Below are 21,253 nucleotides of genomic sequence, written 5' to 3'. Positions count from 1 at the left end.
GAGCTGGTTTGGTGGTGCTGAGTTCTCTTAGCTTTTGCTTGTCTGTAAAGCTTTTGATTTCTCCATCCAATCTGAATGAGATCCTTGCCAGGTAGAGTAATCTTGGTAGTAGGTTCTTCCCTTTCATCACTTTAAGTATATCATGCCACTCCCTTCTGGCTTGTAGAGTTTCTGCTGAGAAATCAAATGTTAACCTTATGGGAGTTCCCTTGTATGTAATTTGTCATTTTTCCCTTGCTGCTTTCAGTAATTTTTCTTTTTCTTTAATTTTTGCCAATTTGATTACTATGTGTCTTGGTGTGTTTCTCCTTGGGTTTATCCTGCCTGGGACTCTCTGTGCTCCTTGAACTTGGGTGGCTATTTCCTTTCCCATGTTAGGGAAGTTTTCAACTATAATCTCTTCAAATATTTTCTCGGGTCCTTTCTCTCTCTCTTCTCCTCCTGGGACCCCTATAATGCGAATATTGTTGCATTTAATGTTGTCCCAGAGCTCTCTTAGGCTGTCTTCATTTCTTTTCATTCCTTTTTCTTTATTCCACGGCAGTGAATTCCACCATATTCTGTCTTCTAGGTCACTTATCCATTCTTCCCGCCTCAGTTATTCTGCTACTGATTCCTTCTAGTGTAGTTTTCATTTCAGTTATTGTATTGTTCATCTCTGTCCTTTAATTCTTTTAGGTCTTTGTTAAACGTTTCTTACATCTTCTCGATCTTTGCCTCCATTCTTTTTCTGAGGTTCTGGATCATCTTCACTATCATTATTCTGAATTCTTTTTGTGGAAGGTTGCCTATCTCCACTTCATTGAGCTGTTTTTCTGGGGTTTTATCTTGTTCCTTCAACTGGTACATAGCCCTCTGCCTTTTCATCTTGTCTATCTTTCTGTGAATGTGGGTGTTTTCCACAGGCTGCAGGACTGTAGTTCTTGCTTCTGCTGTCTATCCTCTGGTGTATGACGCTGTCTAAGAGGCTTGTGTAAGTTTCCTGTTGGGAGGGACTGGTGTTTGGTAGAGCTGTCTGTTGCTCTGGTGGGCAGAGCTCAGTAAAACTTTAATCCGCCTGACTGTTGAGGGTGGGGCTGGGTTCCCTCCCTGTTGGTTTTTTGGCCTGAGGCAACCCAACACTGGAGCTTACCTGGACTCTTTGGTGGGGCTAATGACAGTCTCTGAGATGGCTCACTCCAAGGAGTACTTCCCAGAGCTTCTGCTGCCAGTGTCCTTGTCTCCACGGTGAGCCACAGCCACCCCTCGCCTCTGCAGGAGACGTCCAACACTAGCAGGTAGGTCTGGTTCAGTCTCCCCTGGGGTCACTGCTCCATCCCCTGGGTCCCGATGCGCACGCTACTTTATGTGTGCTCTCCAAGAGTGGAGTCTCTGTTTCCCCCAGTCCTGTTGAAGTCCTGCAATCAAATCCCACTAGGCTTCAAAGTCTGATTCTCTAGGAATTCCTCCTCCTGTTGCTGGACCCCCAGGTTGGGAAGCCTGACGTGGGGCTCAGAATCTTCACTCCAGTGGGTGGACTTCTGTAGTATAAGTGTTCTCCAGTCTGTGAGTCACCCACCCAGCAGTTATGGGATTTGATTTTACTGTGATTGCGTGCCTCCTACCTTCTCATTGTGGCTTCTCCTTTGTGTTTGGATGTGGAGTATCTTTTTTGGTGAGTTCCAGTGTCTTCCTGTCGATGATTGTCCAGCAGCTAGTTGTGATTCTGGCGTTCTCACAAGAGGGAGTGAGAGGGGCTTCCCTGGTGGCGCAGTGGTTGAGAGTTCGCCTGCCGGTGCAGGGGAGACGGGTTTGCGCCCCGATCCGGGGGGATCCCACATGCCGCGGAGCGGCTGTGCCCATGAGCCATGGCCACTGAGCCTGCGCGTCTGGAGCCTGTTCTCCACAACGGGAGAGGCTACAACAGTGAGAGGCCCTTGTACCGCCAACAAAACAAAACAAAAACAAAAAAGAGGGAATGAGAGCACGTCCTTCTACTCCGCCATCTTGGTTCCTCTCTCCTGGAATAAGCACGTATCGGTTTTTTGATCGGGTCCCTTATGTTCCTTAGTCTCTGTTTAGTTTTTTTTTTTTTTTTTGTGGCACGCGGGCCTCTCACTGTTGTGGCCTCTCCCGTTGCAGAGCACAGGCTCCGGATGCGCAGGCTCAGCGGCCATGGCTCATGGGCCCAGCCACTCTGCGCCATGTGGGATCCTCCCAGACCAGGGCATGAACCCGTATCCCCTGTATCAGCAGGCGAACTCTCAAACACTGCGCCACCAGGGAAGCCCTGTTTACTTTTTTATTATTATTTTTTTGATTTTCTTCTTGAACTTGATAAATTCAAAGGTTTTGTCCTCAAGGTCACCATTTTTTTTTCCTGCCTCTTTGAATCTGCTATTGAACCTTTCAAGTAAATTTTTAAAATTCAGTTATTATATTTTTCTACTCCAGAAATTGTTTGCTTGTTTTTACAATTTCTATTTCTTTGTTGATATTCTCATTTTCTTTATATATTGTTTTTCTAATTTCCTTTAGGTTTCCATGTTTTCCTGTAGTTTATTGAGCATATTCAAGACAGTTGTTTTAAAGTCTTTGTCAGGTAACTCCAAAGGCTATGTCTCTTTGAGGTCGGTTTCTAGAGATATATGGTGTTCCTTTGAATGTGCCATGTTTCCCTATTTATTTATATGCCTTGTAATCTTCTGTTGATAATTGAGCACTTGAAAAAACAGCCATACCTTCCAGTATTTGAAAACTGGCTTCTTGCAGGGGAAGACCATCAGCCATCATTTTCTGTGCATACATCTTCCCCGGGCTTGTGTGTTTGGTTTCCCCCCAATTCTACTGTATATGTGGCTCCTTTTAAATGTTGTTATTGCTCAGTCTTACCCTGGCTTCTTCTCAAGGCCTTAAATGTTCTGTTGTGTTCTCCTGCCTGTAGTCTCTTGCCCCAGGTGCCTGCAGGTCTGAAGCCTTACTGCAGCTCGCATGTAGTTCAGCAGGTGCCACTCCTTTCAGGGACCCAATCTTATATCCAAACTATGTCACTCTTCCCATCATTGGTCTGAGTCAGGTGAGACAGAAACCAACCCCTCAGCCCCCAGACAAGCCAGAATGTTACAAACAAGTTCAGCCTTTTTCTTTCTGTTCTGAAGGAGGAACTGGGAATTGTGTGTCTTCCTCCAGATTGTGCCATGCCAGGTAGGGGTTGGGGCAAGGACAGGCAAAAACACCACTACATTTCCTGTTCTTTTGAATGTGGTTATGTAGAGCTCAGGAAGACAGTTTTTGAAAGATTGAAGGTTCCTGGAAGCAGTGCGGATGGAAATTATTTTAGGTTCACAGTAAACCACATTAATGTGGAAATTTGGGAGAATGAAAACAAACTGTCGCTCAGCCATCAGGAATAGAAAGTTTTGAGGAAAAACTTAAGGATAGGGAAACAAAGTGAATGTTTAATATTTTAATAGCAATAAGTAAAGGAAGATCCCTTTCAGCTCTAGTATTAATCTAGGTCAGTGTTCTCAAAACTTTTAGATTCAGGGCTTCTTTGTACTCTTAAATAAAAATATTTGGGGTTCTCAATATTTTATCTTATATATGTTAATATTTACTGTATTAGAAATTAAAACTGAGGAATTTAAAAATATTGTTTTAAAATAAATTTAAACCTATTTTTGTAAACCTGATAATACATTTTTTTGAAAAAATATTTTCTGAAACAAAAAAAATTGATGAGAAGAATTGTATTATTCAAAGCTTTGCAAATCTTTTAATATCTGGCTTAATAGAAGTTAGCTGGAATCTTATATCTGCTTCTGCACTCGACCTGTTACAGTGTTATTTCAGTTGAAGTATATGAGGAAAATACAGTCTTACCCAGGGATGTAACTGGGAAAGGGAGGCATATTTTATACAGCCTCTTCAGAAAGTTGTGGTTATTCTTTGATACTATACCAAACTGAAAAAGTGGTAGTTTCTTAAACGTTAGTTGCAGTATGGAATCTGAATCCATATTAGTGAACTTTTGGTACTCTGTTACATTAAAATCTATTGGTCTGTCTTGCACTTGAATTAATTATATACTCTGTGTATCATCGTGCGTGGGTCATTTGGAAAATACTGCTTGACTGAGTTATGTGGATCTTTCACGTACTGTTTTATTATAGAGTATAAAAAAAATCACATTCTTAGCTGGAAAGTCTACGTGTTGGGAATATGCCAAGCTCATGGTGATAGTTACACATTTTCTAAAAGTTGAATTTTCATTTGAAAGCTTGAATTTTATCATTGGTGACAAATACTTTCAATTTTCCTCGATAAGTTCACTTTGTTCATTTTCAATAAAATGCCGTGTACCAAGGTCTGCATAAGCATAGTTTGTCTCTTATTTATTCTTTCAAGTAACATGGTGTTACATGGAGAAAGCACCTAGTTCAGCTTGTTACTTAAACAGTCTTATAAATGCTTTTTCTTGATATAACCTGCTAACCCCAATATACTGCAGAAGTGTTTCAGTTGTTTTCTCTCATTTGGTCACACAGTATATTAAAAAGACATGTTCTAAAGCTTCCTTACTTCGTGATGTCATTTTTATGACATCTCTATATGATCAGATTACAGAGATGGGCAATAGGTTAGTGGTTCCTAAAGGTTAGATGCATAAGAGGTGAAGGTAGAAAAGACGAAGGAAAGAAGGTGCCTATGGCTTTTACAGGGTAGCGCAAAGGATCTCCGTGAAGAACCTTTTCTGTATTGTGACTGTAGCAGTGGTGACAGGAACCTATAAATGTGATAAAATTGCCCAGAACTAAATATACACGAAAATGTGTGTGCACGTAGAACTGAAGAAATCTGAATAAGTTTACTGGATCATATCAATGTTATTTTTCAAGGTTTGGTATTGTACTATACTTACATAAGATTTTACCATTAAGGAAAACTAGATGAAGAGCATATGGAAACTCTTTGTATTATGTTTTAAACTCCATGTGACTCTATAATTATCTCAGAATAAAAATTAATGATTTTTACTGTCACATAAATGACATACTTAAGTACTCGCTCTTTTTTTTTTTTTTTTTTTTTTTTTTTTGTGAGCGCATGGTGAGAGTGTGGGAGTGAAGAATACAAGGACTGCCATTGGTATGGTTTTTACTAAGGCACCAGTAGTTTTACCCTTCTTGTTTTTCTGTCATTAGTGCAAATGTCAGCACAACAACATCTTGGCATTAATGTTGTGAGACTGTTTTCTCTCCCAGGCCTTCTCATCACTAGGGCTCTGCAGTCCACATTCTGAGAATCAGTGCCATAAAGTTTTAGTCTTTAGTTAGCTGAGGAAAACAAGTACATTTGGCGCTCTGTATCTGCGGGTTCTGAACCTGCGCATATGGAGGGCTTGCTGTACTGAAACTGTTTTATATGAGACTTGAGCATCTGTGGGTTTTGGTATCCATGAGGGTCTTGGAAGCAAGCCCCAGAGGGGATAGCAAGGGACAATTGTAATATGCTTAAGACTGCATGTCCAGTTCAGTGATACGTCTCTGCTTCTCTCTCCAGCGTTTTATCGTGGACTCTTGCTTATGGGATGTTACTGTACTTCTGTAAAATTAGAGTTACATTTGTAAAGATATAAAAGGTAGACATGAGAAGAGTAAAATTTTGGAATTAACAGCTTTCTGCATCTGTGCTGTATAGTATGGTAGCAACTAGCCATATCTGGTTATTTAAATTTAAATTCTAAGTGATTAAAATGTGTATAAATAAAAGTTAAATTGGACCAGTGGTTGTACAGTTTCAGTTTTGCAAGATGAAAAAGTTCATCACAGAAATTTTTATTTACACTGGTTGTGTATCTCTCAGGAAGACAATTGTAAGAGGTTGAAGGTGCTTCGAAGCATTGTGGATGCCAATATGGTCAAAGTGCTGGTCTAGACTTTAAGGTATTATCTTTACTTCTCTGGCCAGATTTAGATGTCAAACATTTATTTGATAGAAGAGTTTCTCACTATTTATATCCTCTAATAGCTAGTTAATAAGAATGAAGGAACACATTTACTCATATATATGTATATACACATATAGTTATAGAGAAAAATACTAAAATTGAGAACTTTTATAAATTTATAGTAATAGTTTATTTTAAAAAAATATTTCGTGTATCCATAGGTACTGTTTTTATTTAGATTTTAAAAGTAGGGCTTCCCTGGTGGCGCAGTGGTTAAGAATCTGCCTGCCAATGCAGGGGACAGGGGTTCGAGCCCTGGTCCGGGAAGATCCCACATGTCGTGGACCAGCTAAGCCCGTATGCCACAACTACTTAACCTGCGCTCTAGAGCCCACGAGCGACAACTACTGAAGCCCGCACGCCTAGAGCCTGTCCGTGCTCCGCAACAAGAGAAGCCACCGCAATGAGAAGCCCGCGCACTTCAACAAAGAGTAGCCCCTGCTCGCTTCAACTAGAGAAAGCCTGCGCGCAGCAACAAAGACCCAACGCAGCCAAAAATAAATAAATAAAATTAATTTATTAAAAAAAAAAGTAATTCCCAGCTCTAAGATGACAGAAATAGATTTGCCTCTGGTACCTTTAAAGTGTCATGTTTTACATTCCAACATTTTTAATCAATCTGGAATTTTTTGGTATCATGAGTTGAGCGTATATATCCTCCTTCCCCCTAGATGATTATCTAGTCATCCCAACACAATTTATTAAGTAATTTTGGTATTTCTCTAGTGACTTGAGATACTACCAACATTTTGTACATATATGTGCTTATTTCAGCATTCTCTCTCAATATCATTCTTTCCATGTCATTAAATACTCCTCTGTATCTTTTTTTAATGACTGCAAAGGATTATACTGTATGGCTGAGTAAATACTACGTACATCTATTATCTATCTCTTTATTGATTAAATTGTGGATTTCTTGAAGCTTAAAACACCAGTAAACATATATTATTGGCCTCATTTAGGCACATAGCCCACAGCATAGTGTCTTTGTGTTACATTTCCATAAATATTGTTGATTTAGTTTCCATTGTGATTTATGAGACGATATTTCAGTTGTTTTCCAGAAATATTTAAAACTTCGCAAAATACAGACCTCCTACTGGATTTTCTGGTTTGCTTTACTATTTTCTATCACATGAAGGGAAGTTGAAGGAAAGGGAAACTATCACAGAGTTTATCTTCAATGAGTTTTTATTATAAAAGTAATTAATTCTTATGAAAAAGGAAAAATACATATAGGCATACCACGGCAATATTGTGGATTTGGTTCCAGAACACTACAATAAAGCGAGTATAGCAGTGATGCAATTCACACAAATTTTTTGGTTTCCCAGTGCATATAAGAGTTATGTTAACACTATACTGTAGTGCATAAAGTGTGCGATAGCATTATGTCTAAGAAAATCAATGTACGTACCTTAATTAAAAAACACAATGGACCCTTGAACAACTTGGGAGATTGTTTCCAGGGCCCACCACACATACCAAAATCCATGGATGTTTAAGTCCCATAGTTGGCACTTTGTATCCCTGGTTCCACGTCTGCAGATTCAACCAACCACAGATTGTGTAGTACTGTAGTATTTATTTATTTCCGCTAGTTTTACTGAGGTGTAATTGACAAACAGTGCTGTATCAGTAGGGTGTACAGCATAATGATTTGATGTACATACATCATGAAGCACTGTAGTATTTATTGAAAAGTATACGCATGTAACTGGACCCACACAGATCAAACCCCTGTTTTTTGAGGGTCAACTGTACTTTATTGTTAAAAATGCTAACCATCGTCTGAGCCTTCAGCAAGTCATAATCTTTTTGCTGCTGGAGGGTCTCGCCTCGATGTTGATGCTGCTGACTGACCAGGGTCGTGGCTGCTGAAGGCTGGGGTGGCCGTGGCAATGTCTTAAAATAAAATAACATTGAAGTCTGCCGCATCAACTGACTCTTCTTTTCATGAACGACTTCCCTGTAGCAAGCAAGGCTGTTTGACAGCATTTGGCCCACAGCAGAATGTCTTTCAAAACTGAAGTCAGTCCTCTCAAAACCTGCCACTGCTTTATCAGCTAAATTTATGTAATATTCCGAATCCTCTGTTGTCATTTCAGTAGTCTTCACCAGGATTAGAGTCCATCTCAAGAAACTCTTTCTTTGCTCATCCATAAGAAGCAATTCCTCATCTGTCACAGAGTTTTATTATGAGATTGCAGCGATTCAGTCACATCTTCAGGCTCCACTTCTAATTCTAGTTCTCTTACTGTTTCTACCACATCTACAGTGACTCCTCCATTGAAGTCTGGAACCCCGCGGGGGTTTGGAATCAACTTCTTCCAAACTCCTGTTACTGTTGACATGTTGGGCTCTTCTCATGAATCACGAATGTTCTTCATGACATCCAGAATGGTGAATCCTTTCCAGAAGGTTTTCAGTTTACTTTGCCCAGATCCATCAGAGGAATCACTATCTATGGCAGCTAAATAGTCTTACGAAATGTATTCATTAAATAATAAGACCTGAAAGTTGATTCATGGGCTGCAGAATGGATGTTGTGAGAGCAGGCAGGAAAGCATCATTAATCTTGTACATCTCCTTCGGAGCCCTTGGGTGACCAGGTGCATTGTCAACGAGCTGTAATATTTTGAAAGGCATCATTTTTTCTGAGCAGTAGGTCTCAACAGTGGGCTTAAAATATTCAGTAAACCATGCTGTCAACAGATGTGTTGTCATCCAGGCTTTGTTGTTCCACGTATAGAACGCAGGCAGACTAGATTTAGCAGAATTCTTAAGGGCCCTAGGATTTTCGGAATGATAAATGAGCACAGACTTCAGCTAAAAGTCACCAGATGCATTAGCCCCTAACAAGAGAGTCAGCCAGTGTTTTGAAGCTTTGAAGCCAGACATTGACTTCTCCTCTCTAGCTATGAAAGTCCTAGATGGCATCTTCTTAAATGGAAGGCTGTTTCATCTACACTGAAAATCTGTAGTTTAGTGTAGCCACCTTCATTCCTTACCTTAGCTAGATATTATGGGTAACTTGCTGCAGCTTCAACATCAGCACTTGTGGCTTCACCTTGGATTTGTATGTCATGGAGACATACAAATACAAGCCTCTTTCCTAAAACCTCATGAACCAACCACCTCTGCTAGCGTTAAACTTTTCCTCCTGCAAATTCTTCACTTCTCTCAGCCTTCACAACCAAAGAGAGTTAGGACCTCGCTCTAGGTTAGGTTTTGGCTTAAAGGAATGTTGTTGCCGGTTTGATCTCTCCAGACCACTAAAGTTTTCTCCATATCAGCAATAAGACTGTTTTGTTTTCTTATCATTCGTGTGTCCACTGAAATAGCAGTTGTAATTTCGTTCAAGAAGTAACTTTTCCTTTGCATTCACAACTTGGCTAACTGGCGCAACAGGCCTATCTTTCTGCCCATCTCAGCTTTCGACATGCTTTCCTCACTAAGCTTAATCATTTCTAGTTTTTGATTTAAAGTGAGAGACATGGGACTCTTCCTTTCACTTGAACACTTGGAGGCCATCGCAGGGTTATTAATTGGCCTAATTTCAATACTGTTGTGTCTCAGGGAATAGGGAGGCCTGAGGAGAGTGCGAGAGATGGGGAACAGCTTGTCAGTGGAGCAGTCAGAATACACACAACATTTATGGATTAAGTTCGCCGACTTATATGGGTGCAGTTCATGGTGCCCCAAAACAATTATAATAGTAACCTTAAAGATCACTGATCACAGGTCACCATAGCAAATATAATAATAATAATGAAAAAGTTAAAAATATTGCGAGAATTACCAAAATGTGACACAGAGACATGAAGTGAGCAAGTGTTACTGGGAAAATAGAGTTGATAATCATGCTTATATAGCACAGGGAACTATATTCAATACCTTGTAATAACCTTATATTGGAAAAGAATCTGAACAAGAATATATGTAGATACATATAACTGAATCAGTTAGCTGTACATCTGAAACTAATACAACATTGTAAATCAACTATACTTAAAAAAATGACACGCTTGATGCAGGGTTCCTGCAAACCTTCAATTTGTAAAAATCAAAGTATCTGTGAAGTACAGTAACACGCAGCACAATAAAATGAGGTGTGCCCTTAATACAGAGTATATAAAATAAAACCTACAAGTTGTATCCTATATCCCCCTTTCAATTCTATTTCTGCAAAGTAGCAATTTTAGGTTTGCTATATGTCTTCCCAAGACATCTTTGAGTATACTATTAGCATATATCAAAAAGCACTACACAAATAGGATTTTTATTCTTACTAATTCTGTGATCTGCTTATGTCACTTAGTATTGTAGATACCTTTCCATGACAGTGTATGTAGATTTCCCTCATTCTTTCTTAGCTCAGAGATTACACTACATTCTCTCTTTGACTGAATATAGCTTACTTTAATCTCTCTCTTATAAATGGAGACATTTATAAGACATTTATAAGCACTCTGTATTCAGAGTGCTTCTTTATTTTTGCTATTATGAATTTATCTTTAGGGTCAATTTCTTGAAATGGAATTGTGTAATAAAAGGATAAGCTTATTTAAAATGTGGTAAGTATCACCTGATAGCTCTTTGAAAGGCTATGGCTACATAATTTCTAAATCAGATTTATGTGTGCCTGCACACCTGTGCACAATGTTGAATTTAGTCTTTACGGCAGTATTTATTTAAGGGGAAGTGAGTGTTTTAAGAAATAACCTTTCATCTCCTTGTCATATGTGAAGTGCTTAGAATGGTTTCTGAAACATATTAAGAGCTATCTAAATGCTATAATTATTTTTGTTTGCTTAATTCCCTTCTATTTTGAAAATTGAAAATCTTATCAATTTTTTCACACATCCTTATTTTGAAAACCGTCAGCATCTGGACCTAAGTTGCTGTTAGTGTGTTCTGTGTTGTAATGGGATTCACCCTCAGATTTCTATCTTTAATTGTCACAATCACTGTTTTTTAAGTAGTTATTATGGACTTAAAGGTTATGTATGCAGTACAAAGTGTGTTTTGATTGGCTTGTCTTCCTTCACTGGCATTCTGTTAACAGAGAGTCAATTACCACCATTTGCTAGTTTTTGTTGTTACCTGCAGTTAATAAAAAAAGTCAGTGACTTAAGAGAGTTCATTGAAACTTGAAAGTAATGATGAAAATGAGAATATGTCTCAACTTGTAAACTTGTACAGTGAACTGGATTGCCATTTAAATATAAAGCATTCATGTATATAGTCTTGGAGAAGTAAATCTTTGTGATAACTTTGAAAGTATTTGAAAAGGAAAGTATGAACAAAATCTATTATGACTATCAAAATGACTATCCCTGCTTCTCTATACATTTGATGTTATGAAACATGTTCATAGAATGTTCCCATTCAGGCTTTTGCAGTGTTTTTCAACAAAGTGTAATAGTATATTGAAGAAGTTACTTGAGAATAATTTAATCAGTAAACTTGGTTAATCATGTCATTAAATGCAGAGAAGAGAGGAAAAGCATAGAGGCATCTTTCACGGTTGTACTCCCTGCCTCAACAACAGGTACAAGTCAAAATCATTCCTTGAAATTTCTAAAACCATTCACAAAGAATGGACAGATTCTCTGCAAGAAAGCTGAGCGAGGTATTGGCAAAATTTCTTTATCAATGCACCTATTAACATATTGCAAAATGGGAGACTTCCCTGGTGGCACAGTGGCTAAGAATCAGCCTGCCAATGCAGGGGACACGGATTCAATCCCTGATCCGGAAAGATTCCCTCATGCTGCAGAGCAGCTAAGCCCGTGCGCCACAACTACTGAGCCTGTGCTCTAGAGCCCACACGCCACAACTACTGAAGCCCACGTGCCACAACTACTGAGCCCGCGTGCTGCAACTACTGAAGCCCATGCGCCTAGAGCCTGTGCTCTGCAACAAGAGAAGCCACCGCAATGAGAAGCCTGCTCACTGCAGTGAAGAGTAGCCTCCTCTCGCCGCAACTACAGAAAGCCCGCGCGCAGTAAGGAAGACCCAAGGCAGCCAACAATTAAAAAAATAAAATAAAAAGGACCCGAGTCCATTAACAACAACAACAACAAAAATATACATATATATTGCTAATGCCACAATGGCATACGTTGTGAGAGAGGAATCACAACCATGTGTGGCAGTCATCAGATGTTATGCTTTGCATTCAGGTGAAACTGCTTGTGTACAGAGTATGCATCAGCTCTTTTCATACATACAATTTAAATATGAGAAGTACTTGATTATTTTTTGTTTGTTTAAAAGAGTAATTCCAAGCTAAAGGAAAATAAATTCTTTGTTTTATTAATATTCATTTTGAGAGCAATGATAGAGTTTCAGTATTGATAGAGCATCAGCTATGTGTGGACAGTAAGGGTGGTATTACTGAATGAAAGAACTTGAGCCTGAATGTTAATTCACATACTTCTTTTGCAGTTAGTTGTGTGTTTACTTATATGGCTCTAGTGTTGAAGATATTGGTGAAAAGTTTGAATAAGATCAAATATGGCCAGCATGCATGTTTTCAGCGTCTTCTGTGAAAAAAATGGGCTGCTGTTCCTTTCTGTAATACACTAGTTATGAGAGGGCTAAGTTCTTATGTAACTTTCTGAAGTGTAGAAAGAGATTTCTCTGTTTTCATAAGGGGTACATCTCAATTCTGTGTGTATTATCTTGACAGCCAGAAGTTTATGCTTCAGTATAAAGTACAGTATTCCCCCCTTATCTGCAATTTCACTTTCCGAGGTTTCAGTTAACGGCAGTCAACCACAGTCTGAAAATACTACATGGAAACTTCCAGAAATAAATTATTCATAAGTTTTAAATTGCTCACCGTTCTGAGTAGTGTGATGAAATTGCTTCTCATCAGGAGATTTAAGAAAACTTCTAAAAAAGCTGCACTGATTCTGAATTGCTGGGTATTGTGATAAAAATAAGTTTTTAAAAGTAGAGCTGTAAACAACATTAATAAACACTTTCCTAAACTTTTGAACGCTTTGAATTTGAGTTACTATGCCATATTTACTCACGTTATGATATTGTTCTTGCCATTCTTTGACAGACCCCTTATCCCTCTGGACAGAATGCAGGTCCAACCACGTTGGTATACCCTCAAGCTCCTCAGACAATGAATTCACAACCTCAGACCCGTTCTCCGGTAAGTGAGCAGAAACTTGTTCTAGAGAATATTCTCCACCTAAGTTTGTGTTTGTAGTAGCTTAGGTTCTTTTGGCTAATATTTTTACTCGATTTTGGAAAATTTTTACCAAAATAATTTTTTAAATTATTATTACTATTATTATTGGATAGCATTGCATTTTCAGACCTTTCCTATAGGAATAATTTGAATTTATTAAGAACAAGAAGAAATGGAGCTTTTAATCTTCTTTTACTTTTCTGTGTCATTCAAGTTCTGGTTGCATTCAAGTTCACTTCATCTCAGCTCTTAATTTGTTATTTGTACTGTTCAAAATTCAGGAGAAGTGTAAAGCATGATTTTGAAAGTAAATTAAATTTCATTAATTGGACTCTGAAATTCCAGTGTTTTGGGAAGTAAGACTTCTGAATCGTTGTTACTAGATCAGTTCTAACTATTTGACTGTGTGGACATATGCATGACTTACACCAATAGTGTATTTATTTCTTCAGACGGTAAATAAATTGTCATACAAGTGTAAATGCTATCATCCTCTTTGCTCATCTTTTACATGGATTGCAATAAGTATTTCAGAGACTGAGAATTTACTCAAGGTTCATCCTTCTGTTTCACAAAAGTGTACAGTGGCTTCAGCTGTCCATTCCTTAGAATGTTGTTTCCTGCCCTGCATGATTAGTTTTTGCTAGAAGGTGCTTCTGTAACATCTCACATTGTCTCTCACACCCCTACTTGTATCTCAGCTCTGTGTTTTCCTCAGAATACAGGGATCTTCTTTTGGTTCTCCACCTTTGCTTTTTCGCCTGTAGTACAGGAATATTTCATTGCATTAGCTCCTGTTCATTTGGTTTTATGCATGAATTTAGGAATATTGAAATATGTGATAGAATTGCTCAAAGAACTAGGAGATCACAGACTTCACCAAAATGTAATCTCTTTCTTATCCTCCTCCTACCTTCCTTTTCCCTATTGCCCTCTTCTCCAATACTGTTCTTAGATCCTGGTTCTTCCCAGGGGGTGGAACCATTCTAAGGAGGTGGAACTTTGGTCCTAGTTGGCCGTTTGCTTGTCTGGGTTTTTTTGTTTGTTTTTTGGGTTTTTTTGCCGAAATGGTCAACAAGATGTCTGATGCAAGTTTTGTTCTGAGAGTGGTTTGGGAATGTGGACACTTGACTACTGGGAATGGGCCTGAGATCTCACCAGATTAATTTAGATAGGCCCCAGTTCTAATCATTAAACATGGAACGTTGTGGTAAGCTCTTATTGCAAAGGATTCTATGGCCCTTTTTACCCCTTTACCCCTTTTATAATTATTGGGGAAAAATAAAAGAAAATTAAATTTACATGGTTAGAACTGGCGCAAAACCTGACTGAAGAGCTGCATCTCTAAACCAGTTTTTTTGACAGCCCAGCAGAACAGTGCCAATACATTGCACAGACAACTGGAAGAGGAGGAAGGTTTTGGAACAGACTCCCGTTTACAGGTCCTTGGCTGGAAGAGGCTGGATAAAATACTGCATTGTAAGCAATATAACAAACTGTACTTCTTGCAGGCAGTGGTGCCTCTGGCACTCATTATTTTTGACCACATCCATTTATTGGCTGATGAACACAAATGCACTGATTGCTTCCTCTCTGAAAGTCTAACCTAGCATGGCAGTTTTTGCCAGGCATAGTGGGGAAAAGAATAACAAATTGGGTGGGTCTTCTCTATTGGGAATTAGACAGGAGTAATTTGGGGTTTAGATTCTTCTTTATTTTAAACTTGAAGAGGGATATCCCTTTCAGATGAATTTGATTTTAAAAGATAAATTTCAAGGCTTCTTTTTCCCTCTTTCCATTTTATAATTGAATATCAAGGGGAAAACTGTCTATAGTTGTCAGCCATTTTTCTGTGGTCATAAACTCTTCAGACACTATCCTCTATGCAATTTTTACCATCTGCTCTGCTAGTGACCATTACCACCCTCATTACTAAAAACCACACACATAACATTCCATTACATATCCCAAAACAAGTGCAAGACTAGCAGACCCCACACTACTCTTGCTTGTTGTTTTGGGTCCAGTTTTCTTTGCTTCATTTGTGTTGGTGCTGGGAGGGTGAAGTTGGGTTTGGAATTTGGCAGGGTTGCATTTCTTCTGACATCCCAAGTTGCCATAGTCTAGTCTCATCCATCCCACAGCTATCCCAACTGGTGAGGAGAGGTAAGCTGTTGCACTAAGGAAGGGACTCTCTCCATGGCTTTGTAGAGCAGCTAAAGCTTACTCCGTTCTATTTCTGCATTAATGGGCCATTGGCAATTGCACAGTTTAGGCTTCTCTGTTCTTCCCTGGACAGCTGCCTCTGCAATCCAACTGGCTTCAAGTGACCCCCCTCCCTCCTTGAGGTGATCTTTGTGCCTGTATTTCTACTTGATACTTAGTATCTTAGTTAAATTTATATTGTTGAAAGTCTTGTTTAAAAGTAAAAAAAATAGTGATAAGCTACCTATATGTTCCATTTTCTGATTGTATTGGAACTCTTTAAACTGTAATTTTTTTTTAAATAGCTTCCAAAATAGTGAAACTATTGAATGCTTAATCGGGAGAGGGGGACAGTTTGGCTTTTGCAGTAACCTGTAACCATTGGTTATTTTTATATTCTGTGGTGCTAAGTGCCAAAGCTATATCAATATATGTTGGCCATGCTCAGTTACCAACTGTGCACAGAAGAGTGAGTGGGTGGGTGGGTGAGTGGGTGGCATTAACGTTGGATCCAAGTTCACAGAAGATTGCTTTCCTTAATATCTACAGTCCTCACCATCTTAAAGACCCCTCTTTAAAAAGAAAAAAAAAAGAAAAAGAAACAAAAGTTTCTATTTTTAATATGAGCCAGCAGCGACTACAGTTTGTTCTGTTGCTTACAGTTACCCATAGGATTAAGACTATTGTCATTACAAATGAAAAACTCAATAGCCAATGGTGACTAGTGCAAAATAGACTAGGGTACTTTCCCACTAACTTTTTTTTTTTAATATATGTGTAATTTTATAAGGTACTCCTCTTGCTCATAGAAAATTCTCTTTTGACTGGAACATTCCAAATATATAAAGTTTCAACTTTTATTTTAGAGCCTTAGAAATGGGGCCTTTCTGTGGAACAGTGATAAGACAGGTACTACTGTACTAAGGTTAATTTTTTAACGTGGCCCTTCTCTCCTATTTCCTTCAAAAGTGTCATGAAGAAACATCTCACTTCTACCCTCCCACTTTAATACCACCTGGGTGGTGTTAACCTATTCTTGAAGCTTAATGTCCATAGTAGAGGTTTGATCTGTGTTCTTTTCATAGTTGGAAAACTGAAAATATAAGACATCAGTTTCTTGGAAGAGAAAATGTTCTGCAAGAACAGTAGCTGCCATTATCATCATTCTGAAAAACTATTTTACAGTGGTTGTTAGCAGATCTAATGGCTAGCTAACACACTGTAATCGTACAGGTCATGGAGAGCTCATTAAGTTGTATTGAATAACTTCAAAATATGTTAAGGTACTTTTCATTACTTAAATAATAGGTATACATTTTAGCTTCTAAGGTAAATTCTTGATAGAGCTGTCTTCAGTCATCTCCTACATTGTGGCTTGTGACCCACTGCAATTTCTTGAAAATTGTTTACATTAAGTAATGGCAGTGGAGGAAATAATTCCAAATCTCTTGCATATGCTATTGTGGGTAACTTAAATTCTGAGTATGAGGATTTGTTTCTTAGTTCATCTTCAGTCTGGATAACCCATTATAATGAGCTAACGGAAGGAAGGCTCAAACAACGGAAGGAAAATATGTATTTTAGCTTTTTAAATGTTTTAAGTAAAATCCTTTTAAGGTTTGCATTCAAAACTGCTCGCTAAATATTTTCTGTTAACTGTTAAAGAGGGTGGTTAACGTTTCAGTAGTTAATGTGTAGGTAGCCAGTACATGACTCTATGGGCCCGAATAATTCCTCTGTTCTTTTTAGTAAAATCACTTTGGAAGCCCAGTTTTGCTCTGATGAAGAATTATTTGATCTTAGAGATTTTGTATTTAAAATTTGATGGGTGAAAAAGCTTTTTCTTCCATTCTAAGTTAGTGAAAGTAAGAGTTGGAATATGTGTTACCCGCTTTCAAGTACTCTGTGATTTAGCTAAGAAGTTAGGTTTTCTTTGGCTTTTATTCTCAATATCAGATAGCAGTAGGTACATGTATACAGTCTTGTGCTGTTGTGTATAAATAGTAATTGAGAGATTTGACTTCTTTTACTCTTTTTTTCTTCTTGAGCTTATAATAGTACCGCTTTGATTACTAATGTTACAGAATGATGTTCTTTACTACTGTTCGCTTTCATATGCCTGGTATTAAACATTACTAGTTAATTGAATTTAAATATATATAATTATTTATATATTTGCATATATTTATAGATCATAAATATATTTTATATATATTTATATATGCTTATATATTTATAATAGATAAATTTTAATCTTTAACTCCAAGAAACAAAGGAAGATACTGAAATTTCCATTTCATGTGTGAGATATCCATTTAACTTAAGTAAATTTGAAATCCATCCTATTACATTCTTTATTTCCTGCTGGACATTATAATTACCTCCTGGCTATTTCTTGTAATATAAAAGCATTTCTCATTCCCTCTAGTTATATCAGTTGCATAAGCATAGTTGACTTTTCATATGTTTGTCTTAATATAACCACTTAGTGTTTCAAACTTTCTTTTGTTTTATTTTAGGGTTTAAAAAAATTCCTATCAGAGAAGCACCTTTATGTGCCTAACAGCTTAGCTGTTTCTCTCCCAGCTGATAAATGGCAAACTATTTCTGGTAGAGGTGTTAACCTCTTGACTCTCAGTACCTGTCTGTCACTGTCCTGCAGCAAAGCTTTGACTGTTTGTGTTTTTTTTTTCTTGTGGGTTTTATTTCTTTTGGCATAATGTGTGACATTTTGGTTTTTGTTGTGGTGTTTCTGACTCTTTGTGCCTTTCCTTTTGTGTTTGTTTTCCCTCCTTTTCTCAGTTTGCAGCGGGGCCTCGACCTGCCCATCATCAGGTACTGTACCCTTGCCCCTTCACTATTACCCTTAACTAATAGGTGGGGGCTTTAGTAGTTTCTGACTCTTAGAATGCTGCCATTCCATGGACCCACTCAAACCAGTCTTTTCCAGAGTAGCTTCGGTCTGAGGTAATGCAGTACTTTTTGTATTTCACAGCATTTTGTTATTAACAAACCAATTTCCTTCTGTTTATTACACAGTTTAAAAATAATAGAGTTTTTTTACTTTCCAAAAAATAATTGTTCTGAATTTAGAGGACCTTGAAAATGTTTAGATATATTAAGCCATTACAGATTTTGTGGATACCTGTATTAAGTTTAAATTTAACTGAATGGAATAGGCAACATTCTAAGGGTTTTCTGTTAACATCCTGATGTAACCTGTATTGATGTGTATAAAATAGCATTAGTATTTCTAAAACCACTTAATCTCAGTTACTAACTTAGACCTAATAACAGATTCATTAACTATAATATACATTCATTTGCTGCATAGAATTATCTTTATTCTTAGGATATATAGAAAATAGATACCTTATTTAGTTTTAATATTTTTAGCCTATTTGTTCTTTTAAATGAAGTAATTGTATAAATTAAAATTTCAAAAATGTATATGCAGACACTAGTTTATTTAGCAGGAATATACTAGAAGGGATGGTTTGGGAGAAAGAAAAAGACTTGCAGAGTTTTTTTCCCCAAAGTGTTCTGAAACATTTTCTCATTCTGTAGTAGAAAGAGCCTACTAAATTCTAAATCTGATAGATCTGGGTTTATATTACCAGTCTACTGTGTAACCTACCAGCTGAGTTAAGCAGTTCTTTTTCTGAGCCTCAGTTTCCTCATATGTAAAATGGGGTAAATACCCTTTCCATCACAGATAATATATGTAAGTCAGCTACCATAAAATAAGCAGCCAGGAAGGGTTGGCTATTTTTAATATCGTCATGCAACTTGGTATGGTTTGATAAAATGAGAGGAATATTACCAGCGTTTACCTGTGGTATCATATTTAGAATTCTTATTACTGAGTAAATGGTTATTGTTTAATTGAAGCCTTTCATTATCTAGCAGTGATTTAATACAAAGCTCTACTTCTCAAAATACAGTCTTTCCAATTTGGACGATGTAAAAGCCAAGCAGATTCTGAGGTGTTAAAGGCATTTTGCAGGAGAACTCAGAGGTGGTTGTATGAAAAGGATGGCAATTCTTTGGATTTGATAAAGAAAACTCAGGGGTATCTTTTACTCGATAGAGATAGCATAGTTAAAATACTTTAAGAGCTTGGACTTTGATGTCAGCTAGACCTAGATTTAACTCTTCCTTATTAACTGCGTGTTCTTGGGCAATCTACTTACTGCTCTCAGCCTCAGTTTTCTCATCTGTAAAATGGGGACAGTATCAATACCATCTCAGGACTAATGTGAAGAGTAAATGAGATAATACAAATAAAATGATTAGCAGAGTGACATATACTACGAATCTAGGGGATAAGATTACTAATAATTAAAAAAATAGATAATCTCTTAGGTAAAAAGATTGATTACACATTTTTTTGGTAACAGATCTAGTCAAGGGCCATAAAAAAGGCAGGGTTTACATTTCAGTCAGGGGTAAAGCCAGTTACTCCTGACAGAAAGTTGGAAGATGTCTGTTCAAGAAGCAGAGTAAAAAGAAACTAGTGATTCAGTAAAAAGTTTTCTGAGCTCCTTCATATAAGGCTGTTTCTATTACTTGGGTTCAGTTGCAGTGGTCCTCAGATAGGGAAGTTGTGTTTAAGCCTTTATATATTGTCATCTTTGGGAAAATCGTTTTTTTTTTTTTTTTTTAAGAATACCAGGTGTGCCTTTTTTTAAAAATTTATTTATTTTTGGCTGTGTTGGGTCTTCGTTTCTGTGCGAGTACTTTCTCTAGTCGCGGCAAGCAGGGGCCACTCTTCATCACGGTGCGCAGGCCTCTCACTATCGCGGCCTCTCTTGTTGCGGAGCACAGGCTCCAGACACGCAGACTCAGTAGTTGTGGCTCACAGGCCTAGTTGCTCTGCGGCATGTGGGATCCTCCCAGACCAGGGCTCGAACCCATGTCCCCTGCATTGGCAGGCAGATTCTCAACCACTGCGCCACCAGGGAAGCCCGGGAAAATCTATTTTTTAAAATTTTCTTCTGAGCCTAAAGGTTTGTGATACATTTTGTCTTTATTTAATTCCAACAACCAAGGAAAACTGTAAGAAATCTTACTGAGAAAAGGTTAATTTCTATGCTGAAATCATTTTTCACGTGTAATATGTCTCAAAGAAAAGTATTGGCAGATTATCCTTCATTAATTTGTAGGATGATGCTGTGAAATTACAGCATGTTTCAACCATTAAAAGAGTAGAACTATATATGTATATATATTTATTATTTATCTGTTAGCAAGAAACCCACACTAGTTTTTTTTTTTTTGCGGTACGCCAGCCTCTCACTGTTGTGGCCTCTCCTGTTGCGGAGCACAGGCTCTGGACACGCAGGCTCAGCGGCCATGGCTCACGGGCCCAGCCGCTCCGCGGCATGTGGGATCTTCCCGGACCGGGGCACGAACCCGTGTCCCCTGCATCGGCAGGCGGATTCTCAACCACTGCGCCACCAGGGAAGCGCCCCACGCTAGTTCTTGAAGATGGGTTCTTGAGATGCAGCATAAATCCAGAGCATTGCTTTTGGATACAAAAACTTCGGTTAGCTGGCCGCTTTTACTCTGGTATTCTTCCTTCCTAAATACAATTAAAATTTTTTTCCTTATACCTCACAGAATTGAGTGAATAAGGAAATACATAACCTTGGCTCAGGCTTCTGCAGTAGCTACCTTGGAGAAATAGAGAAGGGGAGAGTGTGGTTGAAGTGACACTGCTGAGCAGCATGTAGTTGAACCAGTGTTGTGGAACAGCATGGAGTACACTGTTAGGAAGAGTTTGCTGTCTTGTATCCATGAATGTAGGAGCCAGTTCGGCTTATTTCCCTGTGGAGTTGGTA

The 21,253-nt window shown here is 38.1% G+C and overlaps 1 protein-coding gene across 10 annotated transcripts in view; it reads left to right on the top strand.

Moving 5' to 3' along the window:
- The window catches only part of EIF4G3 (eukaryotic translation initiation factor 4 gamma 3), a 367,346-nt gene that overhangs the window by 169,789 nt on the left and 176,304 nt on the right, over window positions 1-21,253 (top strand). For 7 of the 10 annotated variants that reach the window (XM_079928402.1, XM_079928400.1, XM_079928399.1 and 4 more), the window contains one exon: window positions 13,071-13,166. In XM_079928402.1, the coding sequence (XP_079784528.1) occupies window positions 13,137-13,166 (30 nt within the window). In that variant the 5' untranslated portion in view covers window positions 13,071-13,136. Of the gene's footprint in view, window positions 1-13,070; window positions 13,167-14,570; window positions 14,685-18,212; window positions 18,246-21,253 lie in introns of those variants that run through there. The other 3 variants (XM_079928405.1, XM_079928404.1, XM_079928397.1) reach the window with 2 other exon arrangements.

This window comes from Stenella coeruleoalba (assembly GCF_951394435.1).
Source record: "Stenella coeruleoalba genome assembly, chromosome: 1".
Classification (NCBI taxonomy): Eukaryota; Metazoa; Chordata; class Mammalia; order Artiodactyla; family Delphinidae; genus Stenella; species Stenella coeruleoalba.
Note: the sequence above shows the minus strand (reverse complement) of the source record. Positions and strands in the feature narration are given on the sequence as shown.